At 47.0% G+C, this 17,500-nt stretch overlaps 3 protein-coding genes across 9 annotated transcripts in view; 1 reads left to right on the top strand and 2 right to left on the bottom strand.

Annotated features, from left to right (window-relative positions):
* The first annotated feature begins 1,232 nt into the window (after window positions 1-1,232).
* On the top strand, window positions 1,233-4,993 carry tk2 (thymidine kinase 2). 3 transcript variants are annotated; one of them, XM_028957067.1, is made up of 10 exons: window positions 1,233-1,514; window positions 1,740-1,772; window positions 2,706-2,780; window positions 2,860-2,913; window positions 2,999-3,088; window positions 3,295-3,368; window positions 3,440-3,528; window positions 3,630-3,709; window positions 4,482-4,562; window positions 4,649-4,993. In XM_028957067.1, exons 1-10 carry the CDS (start codon window positions 1,500-1,502, stop codon window positions 4,733-4,735), a joined length of 678 nt encoding a protein of 225 aa, XP_028812900.1. In that variant the 5' UTR covers window positions 1,233-1,499; the 3' UTR covers window positions 4,736-4,993. The 3 variants fall into 3 exon arrangements, with proteins under 3 accessions (XP_028812900.1, XP_028812898.1, XP_028812899.1); XM_028957065.1 differs by having other exon boundaries at window positions 1,735-1,772; XM_028957066.1 differs by lacking the exon at window positions 2,999-3,088 and having other exon boundaries at window positions 1,735-1,772.
* On the bottom strand, window positions 4,945-7,885 carry LOC114766341 (spermatogenesis-associated protein 2). Its single transcript, XM_028957063.1, has 2 exons — window positions 7,355-7,885; window positions 4,945-6,270 (listed from the first exon to the last, which is right to left on the bottom strand). Exons 1-2 carry the CDS (start codon window positions 7,664-7,666, stop codon window positions 5,299-5,301), a joined length of 1,284 nt encoding a protein of 427 aa, XP_028812896.1. The 5' UTR covers window positions 7,667-7,885; the 3' UTR covers window positions 4,945-5,298.
* Window positions 7,886-8,364: 479 nt separating this feature from the next.
* The window catches only part of bean1 (brain expressed, associated with NEDD4, 1), a 36,835-nt gene continuing 27,699 nt past the window's right edge, over window positions 8,365-17,500 (bottom strand). For 3 of the 5 annotated variants that reach the window (XM_028956245.1, XM_028956243.1, XM_028956244.1), the window contains exon 6: window positions 8,365-10,108. In XM_028956245.1, coding sequence (XP_028812078.1) covers window positions 9,724-10,108 — 385 coding nt within the window. In that variant the 3' untranslated portion in view covers window positions 8,365-9,723. The remainder of the gene's footprint in view (window positions 10,109-17,500) is intronic. The other 2 variants (XR_003742733.1, XR_003742732.1) reach the window with 2 other exon arrangements.

The raw sequence follows: 17,500 nt of genomic DNA, 5'->3' as shown, positions 1-17,500 counted from the left end.
CCTGTAATGCACAACCACATACCACGGAGCGCCTGTTCCTGACCTGAACCCTCGACTCTTCTAGTTTCTGGCTTGTGGGATGTAAGAATGTAAGAGTGCTCTCTGGCTTTGTTTAATAAACCATTTTCTATGAAATATATTGTGATTGGAATATATACATGTATTCTGACCTGTTTTCAATGTGTGATAGTCTGTAGTAACACATGATTAACTGCTGGTTGTTAAGCAAGATGTATCAGGAGTGTATTTAGTGCTGCTTGAATATAAAAGCATCTGAACGCTATTTACAAAAAAAGCACGGGAACAGACATCCATATTACACTGTGCTGTCATATTACACTTCAACTACCAACCACTTAAGGTGGTAACGCAATTCCTAGTGGTTAAGGAAGCGGCCCCGTAATCAGAAGGTTGCTGGTTCGAATCCCGATCTGCCAAGGTACCACTGAGGTGCCACTGAGCAAAGCACCGTCCCCACACACTGCTCACTCAGGGTGATGGGTCAAATGCAGAGGACAAATTTCACTGTGTGCACCGTGTGCTGTGCTGCTGTGTATCACATGTGACAATCACTTCACTTTCACACCTGTATGAACGCATCATAAGTGGTCATACCTTATATATATAAAGGTTTGACCACTTATGATGCGTTGATGTGTGTGTGTGTGTTTGTGTGTATACTATACAATATAGTGTGTATATATATATTGTGTTTTTGCTATTTTGCACACTATTTTGTTACTTACTTTTACTTACTTGTCACTGTAGAGTTCTGTCACTAAATCAAATTCCTCGTATGTGTAAACATACCTTTATTAAATACATACCTAAAAGGTTTTATTCTGATTCTTCTGATCCTTACATCGGTTTTTCCTGTAATCATTTTAATAAAACGAATTGAGAGCACAGTCCCAAACATTTGGCTTGTTGCTGATCTGCAAGCCGGCTACATTCTCTTCCACTGTTCACCTTTAAATATTATTTGTTAGCATGCTCCTTAATTTGTCTCTTTTCTACGTATTAATACTCAAAATGGTTATTATTTTATACAAAACATTTCTATTACTGACTGGTGACCATTACTTTTATTACCGCTAATTATGTTGCATTGTTATACGTCACTACAACATTCAGAAAAAAGGGGAAATTTTTTATTTTTATCTTTATTCTAACTCTATTTGTCTTATTATCCAGTCTCGAGCCCGGAAGCGCGTCAGCGCTGAACCCGGAAGTGTACGTCCCACGGGCCGTCGCTCACAGAGCCGTAATACTCGGGTGCTTTTTAGGATCCGGGTCACTCGGGGCAGTTGAAACGAGACGTCCGATTCGTGACTCGCGAGTTCGTTCGCGGACTCGGGTGAGTCGCGGGTCGCCCGGCGCTGGTCGGCGAGAGGGTTATGTCGGGCGGCGCGGAATGAGCTCGGCGGCCGCGCTGATCGGCGCCTTGTGGCGGACCTCCTGCAGACGCCGCCTCCACGGAGCCCCGCGCCGGAGCAGCGATGCCCCCGCGCAGAGTGCGTGTCCCGGCTCATTAAATAACGCCACGCCGAGCGACTAATAAGCGAACGTGATCGAACCCCGTTGCCCGGCTGCGTCGCACTTGGTTCTGGCTGCGTCGCACTTGGTTCTGGCTGCGGGCTTCTGTAGATCTTGCTTGCTTGCTTGCTCGGCCACGGCTCTGCAGGCTCCCGGCCGGACGGTCAGATTGTCTCACGATGTTGTCTTCTTCCCAAGGGAAGCTGGTGCGGAGCGGGGAGGAGAGGAAGCCGGTGGTGAGTCCCATTCACCGAGCGGCGATGCAAGATGTTGTCACTGTAATGCATGTACAACGAGGCTAAACGTGCAGACATGTTTGTTGAAATTAATATAAATGATGAAATGAGGGCAGAAATAAACGACAGAGCTATAAACAGTACATACCAAAAGTTTGGGGACACCTTCTCATTCAATGTGTTTTCTTTATTTTTATGACCATTTACGTTGGTAGATTCTCACTGAAGGAACCAAAACTATGAATGAACACATGTGGAGTTCTGTACTTAACTAAAAAAGGTGAAATAAGTGAAAACATGTTTTATATTCTAGTTTCTTTGCTCTGGTTACTGCTTTGCACACTCTTGGCATTCTCTCGATGAGCTTCAAGAGGTCGTCACCTGAAATGCTTCTCCAACAGTCTTGAAGGAGTTCCCAGAGGTGTTTAGCACTTGTTGGTCCAGCTCACCCCAAACCATCTCGACTGGGTTCAGGTCCGGTGACTGTGGAGGTCAGGTCTCCACTTTTTGTTAAGTACAGAACTCCACGTGTGTTCATTCATAGTTTTGATGCCTTCAGTGAGAATCTACCAACGTAAACGGTCATGAAATGAAAGAAAATACATTGAATGAGAAGGTGTCCAAACGTTTGGCCTGTACTGTATATATGGAAAGACTAGATAACAAAGTAAGGTTTTATATACAGTGTGATATGTAGTGTGGGTTGCTGACATGTACAGCAAGTAGTGGATGTTGCACAGTATTTACAACTGCAAAACGGCAATTTAATATTAATATTACGCAGCTGGGTCTCTGAAGAGCAACACTATTTATTTTACTTATTTTTTATTCTACTCAAGTTATCTTTATGTGTTAAGTTGGCGTGGCTCTGGCTTTATATGTATATAATATATGTATATTTCCCCCCCTTTTTTTATCCTTCTTATTTCTCAGATTTGCATCGAAGGTAACATTGCCAGTGGGAAGACAACATGCCTGGAATACTTCAGCAGAACCAGCGATATTGAGGTATAACGTACAGTCTGGAGCAGCCCAGACAAATGGCGCGTCTGAAACGTCCACCGTATACTGAGTCCTTCATCTGTAGGTGCTGACGGAGCCGATATCGAAGTGGAGGGACGTCCGAGGGCACAATCCCCTGGTAACTACCGTGATTTTACAGTCAAATGACCAAGACGCCGAATTACCAACACGCGTCTGCATATACTCTGCCCTTTGACCTTTAGGCTTTGATGTATCAGGACCCGGCGCGATGGGGCATCACGCTGCAGACTTACGTGCAGCTCACAATGCTGGACCGGCATTTGTCAGCAGTAGTACGTCTCGCGTTTCTTCTTCTTGATCATTAGTGGCCCAAGGAAGCATATTTACATTTACGCCATTTATCCAGGGACAGTCCCCCCCGGAGACACTCAGGGTTAAGTGTCCTGCTCAGGGACACGATGGTAGTAAGTGGGGTTCACAGGCGAGTGTGTTACCTACCACCCCTTATTTCATCCTCTTCCATCCCCGTGTTCCTCAGGCCGCCCCTGTAAGAATGATGGAACGCTCTCTATACAGCGCCAAGTACATCTTTGTGGAAAACCTGTACAGAAGGTAGATTTTGGCATATTTTCTGACCGCGGTTTTGGCCCGTCGTGGTCGTCTGACCGGTCTTCCTTCGGCAGTGGGAAGATGCCAGAGGTGGACTTTGCCGTGTTGAGCGAATGGTTCGAGTGGATCACACACAACATCTCCATTCCCGTCGATCTTATCGGTAAGCCTGACCTCACTGTTGCTTTGGGTGACAAGTTGAGGGGGAAATGCGGAACGTGAACGTGGGAGTGTGATGATTCTCCACTTCGTCTCTCATGGCAGTTTACCTACAGACGACCCCTCAGACGTGCTACGAACGACTGAAGCAGCGCTGCCGAGAGGAGGAGAAAGTCATTCCGATGGTGAGGATTCTTATCCTCCTTCCGATTTTATTATTACATTTATGACAAAATGTCTTCATTAATGAACCTTTTTGACGTGGTGAATTGTTCTATTCCTGAAAAGTTGGGCCTTATTAGTTTTGTAACTCAAAATCTATAGAAACCGAATGAGAATTGCTGGTGTCTTCCTCTTGTAAGTCGCTTTGGATAAAAGCGTCTGCCAAGTAAAGTAAAGTAAATATAACAAAATAATATTGTTTACAAGATAAAAATTCTACTAAAATGTCCCATCGGTTTGTTTCCTGTATCTCCCACTTTTGCAGTGCGGCATTAATTAATATTTCTGATTGTTTAGCAGATGAATGGGAGAAAAAGACGAGGCGGAAAAGAAAACAGAACGTGTGACTAAAAAAACATAAGATCAAAAATCAGTCTGGAAAGAATGTCACCCTAGAGCAACTCAGGGTTAAGTGTCTTGCTCAGGGACATGATGGTAGTAAGTGGGATTCGAACCTGGGACTTCTGGTTCATAGGCGAGTGTGTTACCCACTAGGCTACTACCACCCTGACTAAAACTAAGACAGGCCGCCACAACACAACCATACCTCCCGGGGGGGTTTGTTTCATATCGCACTGTACGTCACCCGATTTAAATTAACACAGAAGTCATGATTGTCTAGTAAATGATGAATAATACAGTTCAAATACTACAGTTCTAGAGCTTGTGAGTGGCTCACGACTTACATTTATGTCGTGACAAATTTTCACAGTCTTGTGACTACTTCTGATTTAGGAATACCTGGAGGCCACTCATAATTTATACGAGGACTGGCTAATAAAGCAAACAGCATTTCCGCTTCCTGCACCTGTTCTAGTGAGTAAAACTTAAATAATATAATCTCACACACACATATAATATACAACTTATGTATAAATATATATTTTTGCGCATTTTACCAGGTCATTCCAGCTGACCATGACCAGCAGAAGATGCTCCAGCATTATGAAGAAAACCGAGAGCGTATTCTGGCCGCGTCGGGTACGTGAGCCGAAGGAGGAGGGTCCACGTGGAGGTCCATGGAGAACGCCGACTTCGTCTTAGGACCCGTGTGGTTTACCGTGTCACTTTCACCACGTTGACATTGTAAACCTACTCGTTTTCATTCCTTTCTATTTATGCTGTTTGTTTTCGTTTGTGACAGTTTTTAAGTGTATATTGATGTAAATCACAAAATAAAACACTGACAAACGTGCACTCAGAATGCACAAAAACAGACTTTAATAAAAACAAAAAAAACCCTCAAATGTCAAGACCCTAATCCACTGTAATGCTCAAAATCATTTTTTTTTAAAAATATGTATAAAGACGTTAAATGTTTTGGGGCTTTTTTTGGACTGGATATCAAAAGAATTAAGGCACAGAAATACCAAACCCGTATACATTTCAATAATACTGTACAAAAACGTTCCCCACAACTGAAGCCAACGTCCTTTGCCTGAGATACGTGAGCGGAATTATGGATTCGAGGCGTGTTTGGGACGATTTTTGGAGGATTTGGTCGGTGAAAGTGGTCTTCAGTACATCGGTACTGGCTGGACTTGGCGTGCGGTCACTTTCTCTCGGCCTCCACCAGCACGTAGGTCTGCAGCAGCTCGTCCTCGGACTGCTGCGCGTGGCCCTTGCCCTCGCCGCCCACCAGGGGGCCTCGGTCCTCCAGGCCGCTTGGCGGGATGTAGAAGGAGTTCGGCGGCTCCTTGATCGGGTCCTCTCCCGGCTGGTTCTTATCTCTTGGGGAGCACGGAGCCGAGGGGACCTGGTTACGACAGGCGGAACGCGGAGGCTGGGCCTGCGCCGTCTCCTCTATGGGGTACTTGAGGGGCTCGTCCGCGCCCCGCTCCTCAACACGCAGCCGGCCCACTCGGCCGGCCAGCTCCGGCAGGTCGTCTGCGCTCCCCTCTTGGTGTGCTGCTACAGGAAAATAGCCCCCAAGTTCCAGCGGTTGTGGTTCCCCTTCGGGCAGATTGGGTGCAGACAGGACTGGGTTGGGACCACGGGGGTGCACGGTCATGGACTGGGGGCCGCTCAGGTCGCAGATGAGAGCCTGCTTCCGAACAGCGAGCTCCGGATCGTCTCCCGCTCGGCCCTTTGGGCCCGGGTACGGCGGCCCTTCAGCAAATATGGGCTTCTGCTGGAAGGCCAGGTCGGGGTACTTCTCACGCATCTCCCAGAGAGACGGGTCCTCCAGCTGCTGGGGTCGGTTTCTTCTCTCCTCCTGGTTTGAAGCTTCCTGCGTTCGCGGGTCCTCCTCCTCGGCGTCCTCCGCTCCCGGAGCCCGCCTGTACAGGACCTCCAGACATTCGGCATGTGACCTGTGAGCCATGGCCTCCAGCAGATACTCGCACTCAGCCCGGGCCAGAAAAAGCTCGAACCCCATCCTTCTGGCCTGGTCCAGGTCCACGCTCTTGGACAGTCGATATTCCGTGTCTGTCTGGGGATAGTAGCCGATGCTTTCCAGGATGCCCCTCGTCACGTCGTTTGGCAGCACCGACTGGATGCAGTAAACGAAGGGGCCAGTGAAGGTCTGGGGGGGGGGGAAGAAATGTGCAAATTAAAATGAAAAACCACCACCCTCGGGGAGCAGTGTGTGGGGATGGCACCTTCATCAAGGGGACCTCGGTGGAACCAACCTTACCCACTAGGCCACCGCTGCCCCGATTAAACTACGGTGCGGAAAGTGATGCAGTAACGCGACTGACGGGAAATGGAAATTTGACATCCTCGCGTGGGCGTGACGACTGACGTCCTCCATAATCGTGCTGTTAGTTGCAAGCGTTCCACATTTTTGCTGCTTGATCCTTCCGAAGTGTAGACCAGCAGTGCCAGAACCACACAAAAAAAATACAATGAACTTATGAATGGCCTCATAAAAAAAAAAAAGAATTCAGTAAATTTAAGCTTCAATTCTGTGGTTTTTTTTATTATTATTAACGTCATGTGGCTTCCTAATGGCCACCGGACTTGGAAAAGCTTTTTTCTATTTTACTTTCAACCAATTTACACCCCTGGACGTCACCAAACTCTTTAACTCATTCTTTACAGTTTAATGGTGAAGATCTGGACCTGGTCGTGGTCACCTCGATCAGGAGAACGTTAGTAAAAACCAGCAGCGGGGTCCGGGTTCGACAGACACTCGCAGATCTTCGCTGCATTTTAATCCTACTCATTAAACAAAAAAAATGAAAATCTAGAAATCTCCTTTTAACAAAGTCGCGTATGTCTGTAAAATCTTTTTTTTTTAATCGCAGCGGCCGATAATTTGCGAAAACGCGACGTTTCAAAATAAAAGCCCCCAAACCCCGGACCCCCCCCCCAAATCTAAACCCCGACCGCATTACATGCGGCTTTCACGGGCGCGAAAGGCCACGACATGAACGGATTTATACGTGCGGTTTAACCCCAGGCCGAAAGGCGCCGTGTAAATTAAATCCGCTCCCGTCACCCCAACTTTTATTTTGAAGCGTCGCACAACGAGCGCCTACAATTGGACGAGCGGCTGGAAGTTTTTTCGCGATTTAACACTTTTTTTTAAGTGTTAAATCGTGTCTGCGCGTCTGTGAATAATATATAATGTTATATTCTTTGTAATAATACCGGACGCGGCTCACCTTGATCGTCCGGATCTCCTTCTTCCACGGGAAGAGGAACAGGTTGACGCACATGGCCTCCAGCACCTCGGTGGCGCCGAGCAGGACGCGGACGGCGGCGACGCGGTTGGCGGCGCCGCGCACGCAGCCCAGCGCGACGCGGTAGAAGCGGAAGGCGGAGAAGCGCCGCTCGGGCTCCGGCTCCGCCAGCAGGACGCGGCGCGCCTTCTCCGCCAGCGGCCGCGACCGGCACGCCGCCACCGGCCCGCGGTCCCGCGGCCGCTCGTAGTGGTCCAGGTAGTCGCGGAACACATCGCCGACGCCGCCGGTCATGGTGCCGCTGCGCGCAGCCCCTTTCCTACCGACGAGGAAGCGGGAGGCGCGGCGAACGCGGAAGCGGCTCCATGCGCGCCGCCGGGCGGGGATCCGGCAGGGCGCCTTGTCCGCGCTCCGCCGGAGAGGTGACGCCGCCACCGGCCGCAGAAAGAGCCAGAAACGCTTTTAAATATTCACGTCGTCGCGTTGTGGTTATAAAATGCCGCCGCTGCTGTTTTCGTGTGGCAACAGCGACACCTGGTGGACAAGACGGGGACGGTGGCGCTGCTGCTGCGGCAACCGAGTCATTCTTCTCTTCGCCGCCAGGTGGCGATGTTGCGCGTCCGGTTTCAAACTTCATCTAAAAAAAGTTATTTTTGCTCATGAAATTCTGCCGTCAAAATAGCTACTGTTGGTTTTGTGCTGTTAACTGACAAAGCGCGTTTCTCTGTTTAATCCATCTCAAATTATTGTGATGCGTCTCGACCTTTATGAAATACTCACTATATTTCTTAATCCAAGTAAGAAATATATATATATATATATTTTTACTTTTTAATATCTTCATGTAGACGGTCTTGCACAAGAAATTTCCATTATGGCAGAAACGTGGGTGAACAATATTGTATCACCACCGACATCTCCCGGTGCCATGGCACGGCCCCCCGGCCCCGCTATGCCCGAGCTGTATACCGTTCTCATTGAAACACACTTGACACAAGAAACTAGGACTTTATTTTTCGAAGAACGGAACGGCAAAAACAGGACAGACGCGTGTGTGAAGGGAACAGTGAAAGATCGTCTCAGACATATGTGGAGGAAGCACATCAGAAGTGGACGCTGCAACGGCACACGCCGCCGGCAAGAAGCGAGGACGTCGAAGAGAGTTGCAGTAACTCTTATGCGAACGCTGGGTTCGGGGTGCTTGTCTGGTGTCCCGACGTAGCTTCTCATTTCGGAACAGTTCCTGGTTACAGGGGCGGAAGGTGGGACGTAACCGAGACGGGCCACGGCGTCCTGCTATGGCGAAGAATTGTCCAAACAGAGTCCGTACGGCGCGCCACTGTACCTGTGCACGAACGGGCCAGTGTTGAGCTGTAGTGTACAAATTCTGACATTGTTGGGTCGTATTTTATATACGAACGCTGTCATCATAGGAGCTACGAATGTCCAAAGACGGGACGAAAACACACACAGACACCCTTTACATGCCTATTATTTTCAACCTAGTCAAATCAAGACAGTTTCATATTTACCTCCAGGCTTTACGTCAGTTTAATAAAACGTCTCCGGCACGGGGACTGGCTCTCTAGGGTAAGGGACAGTCGACCTTCTAATTACGCTCCGAGTTCACAAGTCTTAACAGTCGCAGTACTTGACAGGCACCATGTACAGTAATTCATTGTTGAGTGGCGGCTACCGGGCTTACGCCCATCTTTATTTACCGTTTTGGAAGGCCGTCGGCGGATGGCAAATCCATTAAAGGAAGGAAGGAAACCGAACTCCGCAGACGGACACGGGTCCCCCTTCGTGCCGACGTCACAGGGTCGCCTGTCTTCCTTTGGTACAGTGATCTCAGACTTGGCTGGAGGAGCCCTTTTACGGCGATTACGCGAGGCGTTCAGTTCTCTTCGTCCTGGAACGTCCTCCGAGCTGCTACTACGTTCACGAGATCTAAAACCAATCATGGAAATAATAATAATAAAAAAAAAAAAATCACAGTGTTTTTCAAATTACAAACACAAGAAAGCATCTGCAGTTCAAGTAACGGAAAAATATCAATTAAGTCTGATTCCCGCCATTTTTATTACTTTGTTATTAAAAATCGGTACTGAAAAGGATTTGGAGTTTATTAAAAAGAACAAGAGACACGTATTGAGTGTCAGTCTGTAGCAGAGATGTACAGTCGGTAAATCGGACCATTAGCAGAATATATTTCTATGAGAAAATCAACATCAACGGGACTTCTTTTAGGACGGAAGTGGACTCGGCAAAACTGCGGAACCCTGGGAGCACCGGGTCGGCAACGCACAAAGTGAGGGGGTGAGGAAGTGGGGTTTTCAGGGCCCGAGTTCCTACGACACCCCGTGGGCGACCGGGGGCCGGGGGCCGCCGTGTGCCTCCGAAACGTGCTTGAGCAAATCCATGGGCATCAGAGGGATGGGCTGGTTGTGCCCGCCCACCACCGCCTCGTACGGGGGCGCGTCCTCCAGGGGCAGGGCCGACAGGGCGATGGAGGCTATCGGCCGTTGACTCGGGTCGGGCAGTCTGATTGGATACCGGGAGGCGCTGCCCGCGGCCACCCATGAGGCCCCAGCTGACGGTTCTCCCACCTCGCGGCAGGGATGGCAGCCGGGCTGGTCCCCCGCCCCCTGGCACGGATCAGTCAGTGAGTACGGAGGGGGGTCATCGGTGGGGATGTATATCTGTGTTGCTCCGGGTCCCACACACTCGTCGTAACTGGAACCAAAAACCCGCCATTAATAGAGTACACGGCACGATAAATCACCGAAATAAGACTCATTTCTAAAATTCATTAAGAATTTGTAATAATGTCGCTGGGTTCTTACACATTTTTACAAAGGAATTTCCATGACTTTTCACTTACTCCACGGCCAGTTTTCATGACCTTATGTTCTCATAAACTTCTGTGCAAATTAAAAAAAACCACAAAAAGTCAAAAATATTGTTCAAGGTCCCCTATAATGGAAATGAGAGATTATTAACATTAATGCCAGTTCCCTGAGCCTGGCTATGGTCCTGCCGTGGCAAGAAAAGCGTGGTCATTCTGCTTCGCCGTTCAGGGAAAATTGTGGGACGGGATCAAAGTGGCTGCAATTCTGCACTACAGATGAATAGACTTCAGATACAGAATTAGATCAAGGTCGAGACTGTTTTATTGTCAGTACAACAGTGTACACAGTATACCGTGTATTGAACTAATGGGGACACTAAGACATATATAAAAGAAACCTGAAAAGCTTGACATTTATAACAGAAATAAGGTAAGCCATAGCCCGAGTAAAATGAGGTTCATGAGATCATCAGATATAATTTTCACGTCGCTGAGAACGTTCTGGAACATGGAAGCAATGCACACAACAGCACGTGATGTGGTTCACATCATTTTAAACATTGTAGTTGTAAACGTAGGAAAAGCGTTTCTCGTGCAGTCTTACGGGAACTTCGTACTTTGATATACATTCATGTGACAATTCAATGACTTTCCCGCAACTTTATTTCGTATTCTAAAACTTTTCAAGACCTGGAAAATTCTCTTGATGTTTCCAGATTTTTAATGACCATAAGAACCCTGCAAATGAAATCTTTATTGCAAACACTCCTGAGGGTGTCGTGTCCTTGTTCCACCACTGGGGGGCGGCAGATTCAGCTGCTGCATCAACAACCTCATTATTCCACACATCTCAGCGGACACTTGTTCTCCTCAGCATAGGCCTGAGTCTGTGGGGTGTGTGTGTGTGTGTGTGTGTGTGTGTGAAAGAAGATGTCAGATTCATTCCGATTCCTGTTCCAATACTAACAGGAACTATAAAAAACCAGCAGTCGGGAAAATTAGCGGGGGATACTGGGTAATTGAGTTGGTGACGTGGCCCCGGGAACCCCAGGTGAACGATGCAGCGGACGGATTGGTTTAGCCTGTCATCCCAGGGTGGTGCAGGGGAAAGTGATGGGCTGAAGATCACTCCGGCACATGGTGCCTCAATTAAAGATACTGAAGATAGCATATATATGTGTGTGTGTGTGTTCAAAGCACCGAAAAGTCTAACCCCTTCAAGCCGGTTCATCATGGCACAGACTCAACCACAGGATGTTCCGGTTCTTGGTTCCGGTTCTCCAAAAAAATTGACAACAAAGCCCCGGTGAACACCCCTGCTCAATTCACCAACGCCCCAAGGTCAGAGACGAACTGTGCGGGTGCCCGAGTTAGGCGAGTTCTTGCTCTGAAATATAAAACCTGAACATAATATACAGTTATGTACAAATAACCCCAAAAAATCGGCAATGAGAAAACTAACGAAACGGTGTATCGTGGGCTACGTTTCACAGCATTGTTTACTAAATGGTTACATTACACATGCAAAAATATGCAAAATGCAAAAATATGACACGACTGAGCATCACATATACCGACCTCACTCCCCAAGGTCAGGGACGAACTGGGGGAGGAAATGGCATGGAAATAAAACTGAAATAAAAAATACAGAAAGTTCTATATTTTGTCTGTTACATAAATGCACCATGTTGTAGTAGATATGTTAACACATCAGCTCATTTTGAGCTCTATAACGCACACATCTTGGTCTCACGACATATTTGCAGATGTTTAGAGCGCTATTGGACCGGAAAGACTGGAACAGAGAGGAGACAACGTGAACGCAAGTGCATCTGGACACGCGGGTGGGCGGACGGGGAGTTGTGCGAGGGCCGGCGCCAGCCTTCTGTGTGCTGAAGTGCCTCCGTAGCCCAAGGAAGAGGCTCCACTCTATTTCCGTCCCTGCGCTCTTCGCTGAAATGGAGGCAGTGGGGTAGTAGCTAACATGCCATCTGCCTCTCTGGACGAGGGGGACGGCACGTTCCGCGTTGGAAATGACCCCCCCTTTGCATGCGCAGCTAACACCGTTTTGTTTTTCTGTTGCAACATCATAGTCCAGTGCTGAACACTGTGCATAAAAAAAAGGAATCTGCTTTAGCTCCGTGGCTAAGGAGTTATGTCTGTCTGCAAATCCAAAAGTCACGGCAACTGTGGCTGAACCACAAGCAAATGTCCATGGAACGTTTAAAAAACGTTGGTCGTATTCCTCGTTGCACACGTCTTGCACAGCAAACACTGCGGCGCAATGCGAAAATTGCAAAACTATGCGTCATGTTAAAATGTTGTTTTTTTTTTTCATTTTAATTGCTCATTTCATCACGTAATGCACAAGGCCTTCTGGGTAAGAGTGACGTAAAAGTATAAACGCTCACCATTAAATTTCGAGGCCAGAACTCATAATGAGGCCGTCAGCGAGCTGACCCCGGCTGAGGCAACCAGCAGCACATAAAGTCCGGAATGAAGCCACTCTGCCTCAGCCAGCGCGATGTAATCGAAGGTGACAGTAATAATAATAAACTCCTCCGTGTGACTAATATCTGCGGTAATGAGGATCTACTCCCTACGGTCGGGGCCGTCTCCTCACGCAGATGTGGGCCAGCAAGCCAGTAAAGGCGCGGTCAACAGGCCCCGCCGCAGTACACATGACCAGATCAGCGTACAAAGATCAAAAAACACCAACCAGCGCATCTCAAAAAATGTCAATAGCATGGAAAGTGTCCGCGCCTGGAATGGTTTAAAGATGAGAACAGTCAGTCTTGTGTCCTTGATTTTTCAGCAATTAATTAACTAGATATTACCTTATTTCTGTTATAAATAAACGTACTTGTTCTAGTTAAGTGGAACATGAACGTTCTGTTCCAAATAGGCAGGATGCTGAGTAAATTCAGCCTAATATAATCAGTAGGCACTTGCCGCTGTGCCTTTCCTCGCTACCCAGCATGCCCTGCAGGAAATGTTGTCCGTAGTTGGCGTCAGCGTGTTTGTTATACACCGCTATGGTGAGCAGGCAACTGTTAAAAGGTAAATGTATAATATAAATCAAATAAAAATGTCCCCGCAATGTCCTCAGGGCATTCTAAATGCATGTAGAGTTAAGTAATAGCCAAGAGTTAACGTTGCATTACAATTATCATTATTATATTCTCATATCTAGTATATATTTTCATCTAATCTAAATGTTCAACAGAGTTTACCTACATTTTACGGAAAAGTCTGACATTTTTAGAAGCTTCTATACTTTGGTAATTTTCAGGTTGCCTCTGATCTGTTTTTCTTTGGACACACACTCTCTACTAAGATATAAATACCATACACACGCACACACACACACACACACACACACACACACACACACACTTCTACCCTGACTGTGTTAGCAGGCCTAATCAGAATAAATAATAAGAGCCTGAGCAGTTTGCTTCCACAACCATCCCTCATAAAAACGAATGCTGGTGCTGAGTGGGGAACAAGGGCAGGTGTGTGTTTCTGCATGTGCGTGTGATTCTTCACCAGGGAAAGGGCAAACGTGACATCCCGCGCCGGCCGCAACAAGCGAGGAGTGACGAGAGCGAAAGAGAACCCGCCTCCTCGGCGTGTCTGTCTGTCGGAGAGAGAGAGAGAGGGAGAGGGAGAGGGACACCTGAGGGCTCAGAAGTGTTAAAGCAAGCTGCGAGCCTACCTCCGCTCGGGGCGAGAGTGTTTTGCAGAGTGTAAAACAGTTGCAGGGCCCCCACGGGGGTGGAGCACTCCCCTGCCGCCCTCCCATAAGGTGTTGCCTGGGCTAAAAACAATTCATTAGCAGCCACGACAAATATAGCAGCCGACGTCGCCTGGTGCAGCTCCTCCAATAAATCCACGAGGCCCCGGGACGGAGAGCCATTTGTTTTGGTTTTTATTTAGACTTCTCTCTCTCTCTCTGTCTCTCTCTCTCTCTCGCCGTGCAACGTCCCCCACCCCAGAATCTTCATGAAGAGGTGATGTGTGGAGAGGAAAGCAGGGAGAGTTGCTGTTCAGTCTACGGCGAGCTGACGTCCGCATCATTGTACAATGTACGTTGTAGAAAGCGCGGTGTGAATAAAATAAAAAAACCTCCAGGCCCTCTACATTTCCCTCGGTTTTCTCATGTGGCATATGGTGTTCATGGGATTAATTCTTATTTTTTGTAGTTATGGGCACCACAGGATTTTGCCCTATCGATTAGTTTGTTATTTCTTGTGTATAATTTTTACACTGAATATTGTGCTGTATATTGCATCACTGTCATAAAACTATTCAAATCAGGCATGTAAAGTATGCATAGAGTTGGCCTTATGCTTAATGCGGCCTGGCAACACAAACGGCCTGAACAGAAAAAGAAATTTGAATATCGATGCAATAACTGATCCCATGCCTACTGACTAAACCTCTGACATTATTTGCTTCTCAAAAAAAAAAAAAAAAGGAAATTCTAAAAATCATTTATTTATTTTTATAGATATACCGGTTTTTGCTAAACTATTGTGCATTAATAGCATTTATAAATAGCACTAGTAAATACTAACAGCTATGAGTGATTAAGGTAGAAAAACCAAATAGAATTTTTCTCATAACTCCCAATTAAAAGTTAAAAGCGGACAGAATGTGAGGTTTTTTTTTTCGCCTACTGGAGCAGTAACGCAGCTCTGGTGAGGGAACTAGGTGGCCGAAGCATATGGCGACCCGCATTTATGACCCCTGGCATGTTCTGCAGCCTCCCTCGTAAACCTGTAAATCCTGTAAACCTGTCCCAGGGCTGTGAGTGTGTGGCGATGCATCGTTTCGCTATTCTGAAACATCTCAAATCGCCAATTTAAGCGTGCTTGTGTTTGTCATGACACAGGCTGATCGCTGGAGTAAAATGTGAACGTACAGCGTGCTGTAACATGTGCAGCATGTAGTGAGAGTGTGTGTGTGTGTGTGTTGCACGTCTGTGTGAGGGGGCCCAGCTCTGCGGAAGTGAGCTCTCGCAGGCTCCACAGGTGAGCAGCGTGTGCTCTCGCCCTGGCCGCAGTTTCCCGGTGCCATCTGTAGCCCTGGCAACCCTGGCGCGGCTGTGCCCTTCTCCCCCGCTGCAGCCTCTTAGTGCAACCGGCGCACACACTACACTCCCACCGCGCGCAACACACACTCCGCTTGGAACGGGACTCCATCTAACAGGTGGGCGCCTTCAAAGCCGCCTGTTTATTCGTACGCTGCTGCACATATGTGCATGTATGTGATTGTGTCTGTGTACCGTCAATCTGGCCATCCCCTCATCACGCTGGGCAGAAAGTCCTACAAAAGCATCTTTCCCTTGCCAGCTTCTCTCGACGTTCCCATCTCTTTACGTCCTCGTCATGCTGTTATACCTCCTGCAGTAAGGGCTGGTGCTGAGGCTGCAAGATGAGCTATGGTGCCCTGGAGGGCCTATGCACTTCCATAAGTTAAATTCAATATATATTCCTTTAATATATAATGGATTTGTTCCCCACTATTCACTGTAGCTCGGGGTCTGAAACGGCCATAATGTCTCAAGTGTGACCGAGTTTGCAGCAATAAAATGTCCATCACACAACCCCGATATAAAAAAAAAATTCTCATTAATGCTCATCGCTTGGAAGGAATACATTTAATTTAGCAGAATTTGGCTTTTGCTGTTTGGTGCTTAGCGTGTCGTGACCTTTAACCCCTCACAAGCCCATTAATCAGCAGCAGAGACAGCTCCTCTTAATTATTCGGTAACTTCTGTGATCTGGAATACTCACATTAAACATGCATGTTAACATATATAATATACATATACACCCTATAAATACATATAAAATGTCCCATATGTATAAACAATGTACATTTTGAAAAAAGACTCAGCGATTGGGTTTCTATACACTGCAGATGGTCCAGATTGACTCTACTGACCAGAGGCAATAACCCATGGCCTATAATTTATCAGGTTTCCCTGAGTGTGTGTGTGTGTGTGTGTGTGCATGCCGAAGCCGCTGATTGATCTTTCAGGGGTGGCACCATGAAAGAGGAGTACTATCTCGGAAATCGAGCAGATGGATCTGTCCACAAACAGAATTACACACTATTCAGCAGTGCCTAATGGGGCCAGGGCACCTCGCTGATGTTCCATATTCCTCCTGATTCGCTGCGAGGGGCGGGAGGGGCGGCGGCTCTAATGGATCTGTCATGAGAATGTAAATAATGCTGCTGCCATGGAAACGAAGCATGAAGGGCGAGAAGGCAGGAGCACACTCTGACCCATGCCGATCACCCTCACTATTGCACGCACACACGAAGCCCTCCAAATTATATTCATGCATCTGAAAACAATAGCCGAGAACCACATGCACTCCCACACACACAGTTTTAGACCACAAGCAAGGAGTCTGTGTGCACACGCGAGTAGTTTTTACATTTAACGTTGCATAATGTGGATGCACCTCGCATTATATTTTTTAAAAGCTGAAACTAAACGAAAATCTATTGGCTTTTATGCCTTATTTTTCTGCACACACCAATCTTTTCCATAAATGGAAAAGATTTTGCTTGGGCACACCCCGACATTATTCAACCTTGCAAATAATATGTGTACACAAAAACCCACACTATACACACAACTCCAGTTCCGTCAAAGCTCAATAATAAAATAAAAGTATGTAAGTAAAATAAAATAAACCCTCTACACCCCAGAAAAATAACACTGACCCTGTAACTCCAATACGGCAAAATGAAAACCTTGACACGCTAGTACAAAACACTATTGGTTTATACTGTATATGCATATTGCAATGCTGTCTGCACATCAGTTGTCCCGTTGTGCATTTTCTGCTAAGAAAAATCCATATAAATAAATTATGCATGAAATGTTTCATTTTTTTGGCAAGAGTTCTAGTGTTTGTCGTGATAATTTTTCATGGAGCATATTTTTAACGCTCCTTCGGACAGCCGGCAGAAAAGGAAAAGTAACGAAGTAATGTAAAATGAAATGAAGGTGCGGTGTGTGGTGCAACTGTAGAGAACCCAGAGCAGAAATGACGTGCGTAGCTGAGCGAGTCCATTTGTTATGGAGATGACCTTTGGAGTGACCAGCTACAGGACAACTCAGCAGGGATGTGCTGACATTTCACAATCACGAGTCCCATCTGATGAGGCGGGCGGAAGGAGGAAGGTCCCACATTATCGCCGGTGAGTCTGTCCAAAATGTAAAAAAAATTGTGTATCGCTCTAATTCTAAGTGA

This window comes from Denticeps clupeoides, chromosome 16 (genome assembly GCF_900700375.1).
Source record: "Denticeps clupeoides chromosome 16, fDenClu1.1, whole genome shotgun sequence".
NCBI classification, from domain to species: domain Eukaryota; kingdom Metazoa; phylum Chordata; class Actinopteri; order Clupeiformes; family Denticipitidae; genus Denticeps; species Denticeps clupeoides.
The sequence above is the reverse complement of the archived record's forward strand: the minus strand, read 5'-3'. Positions and strand labels throughout refer to the sequence as shown.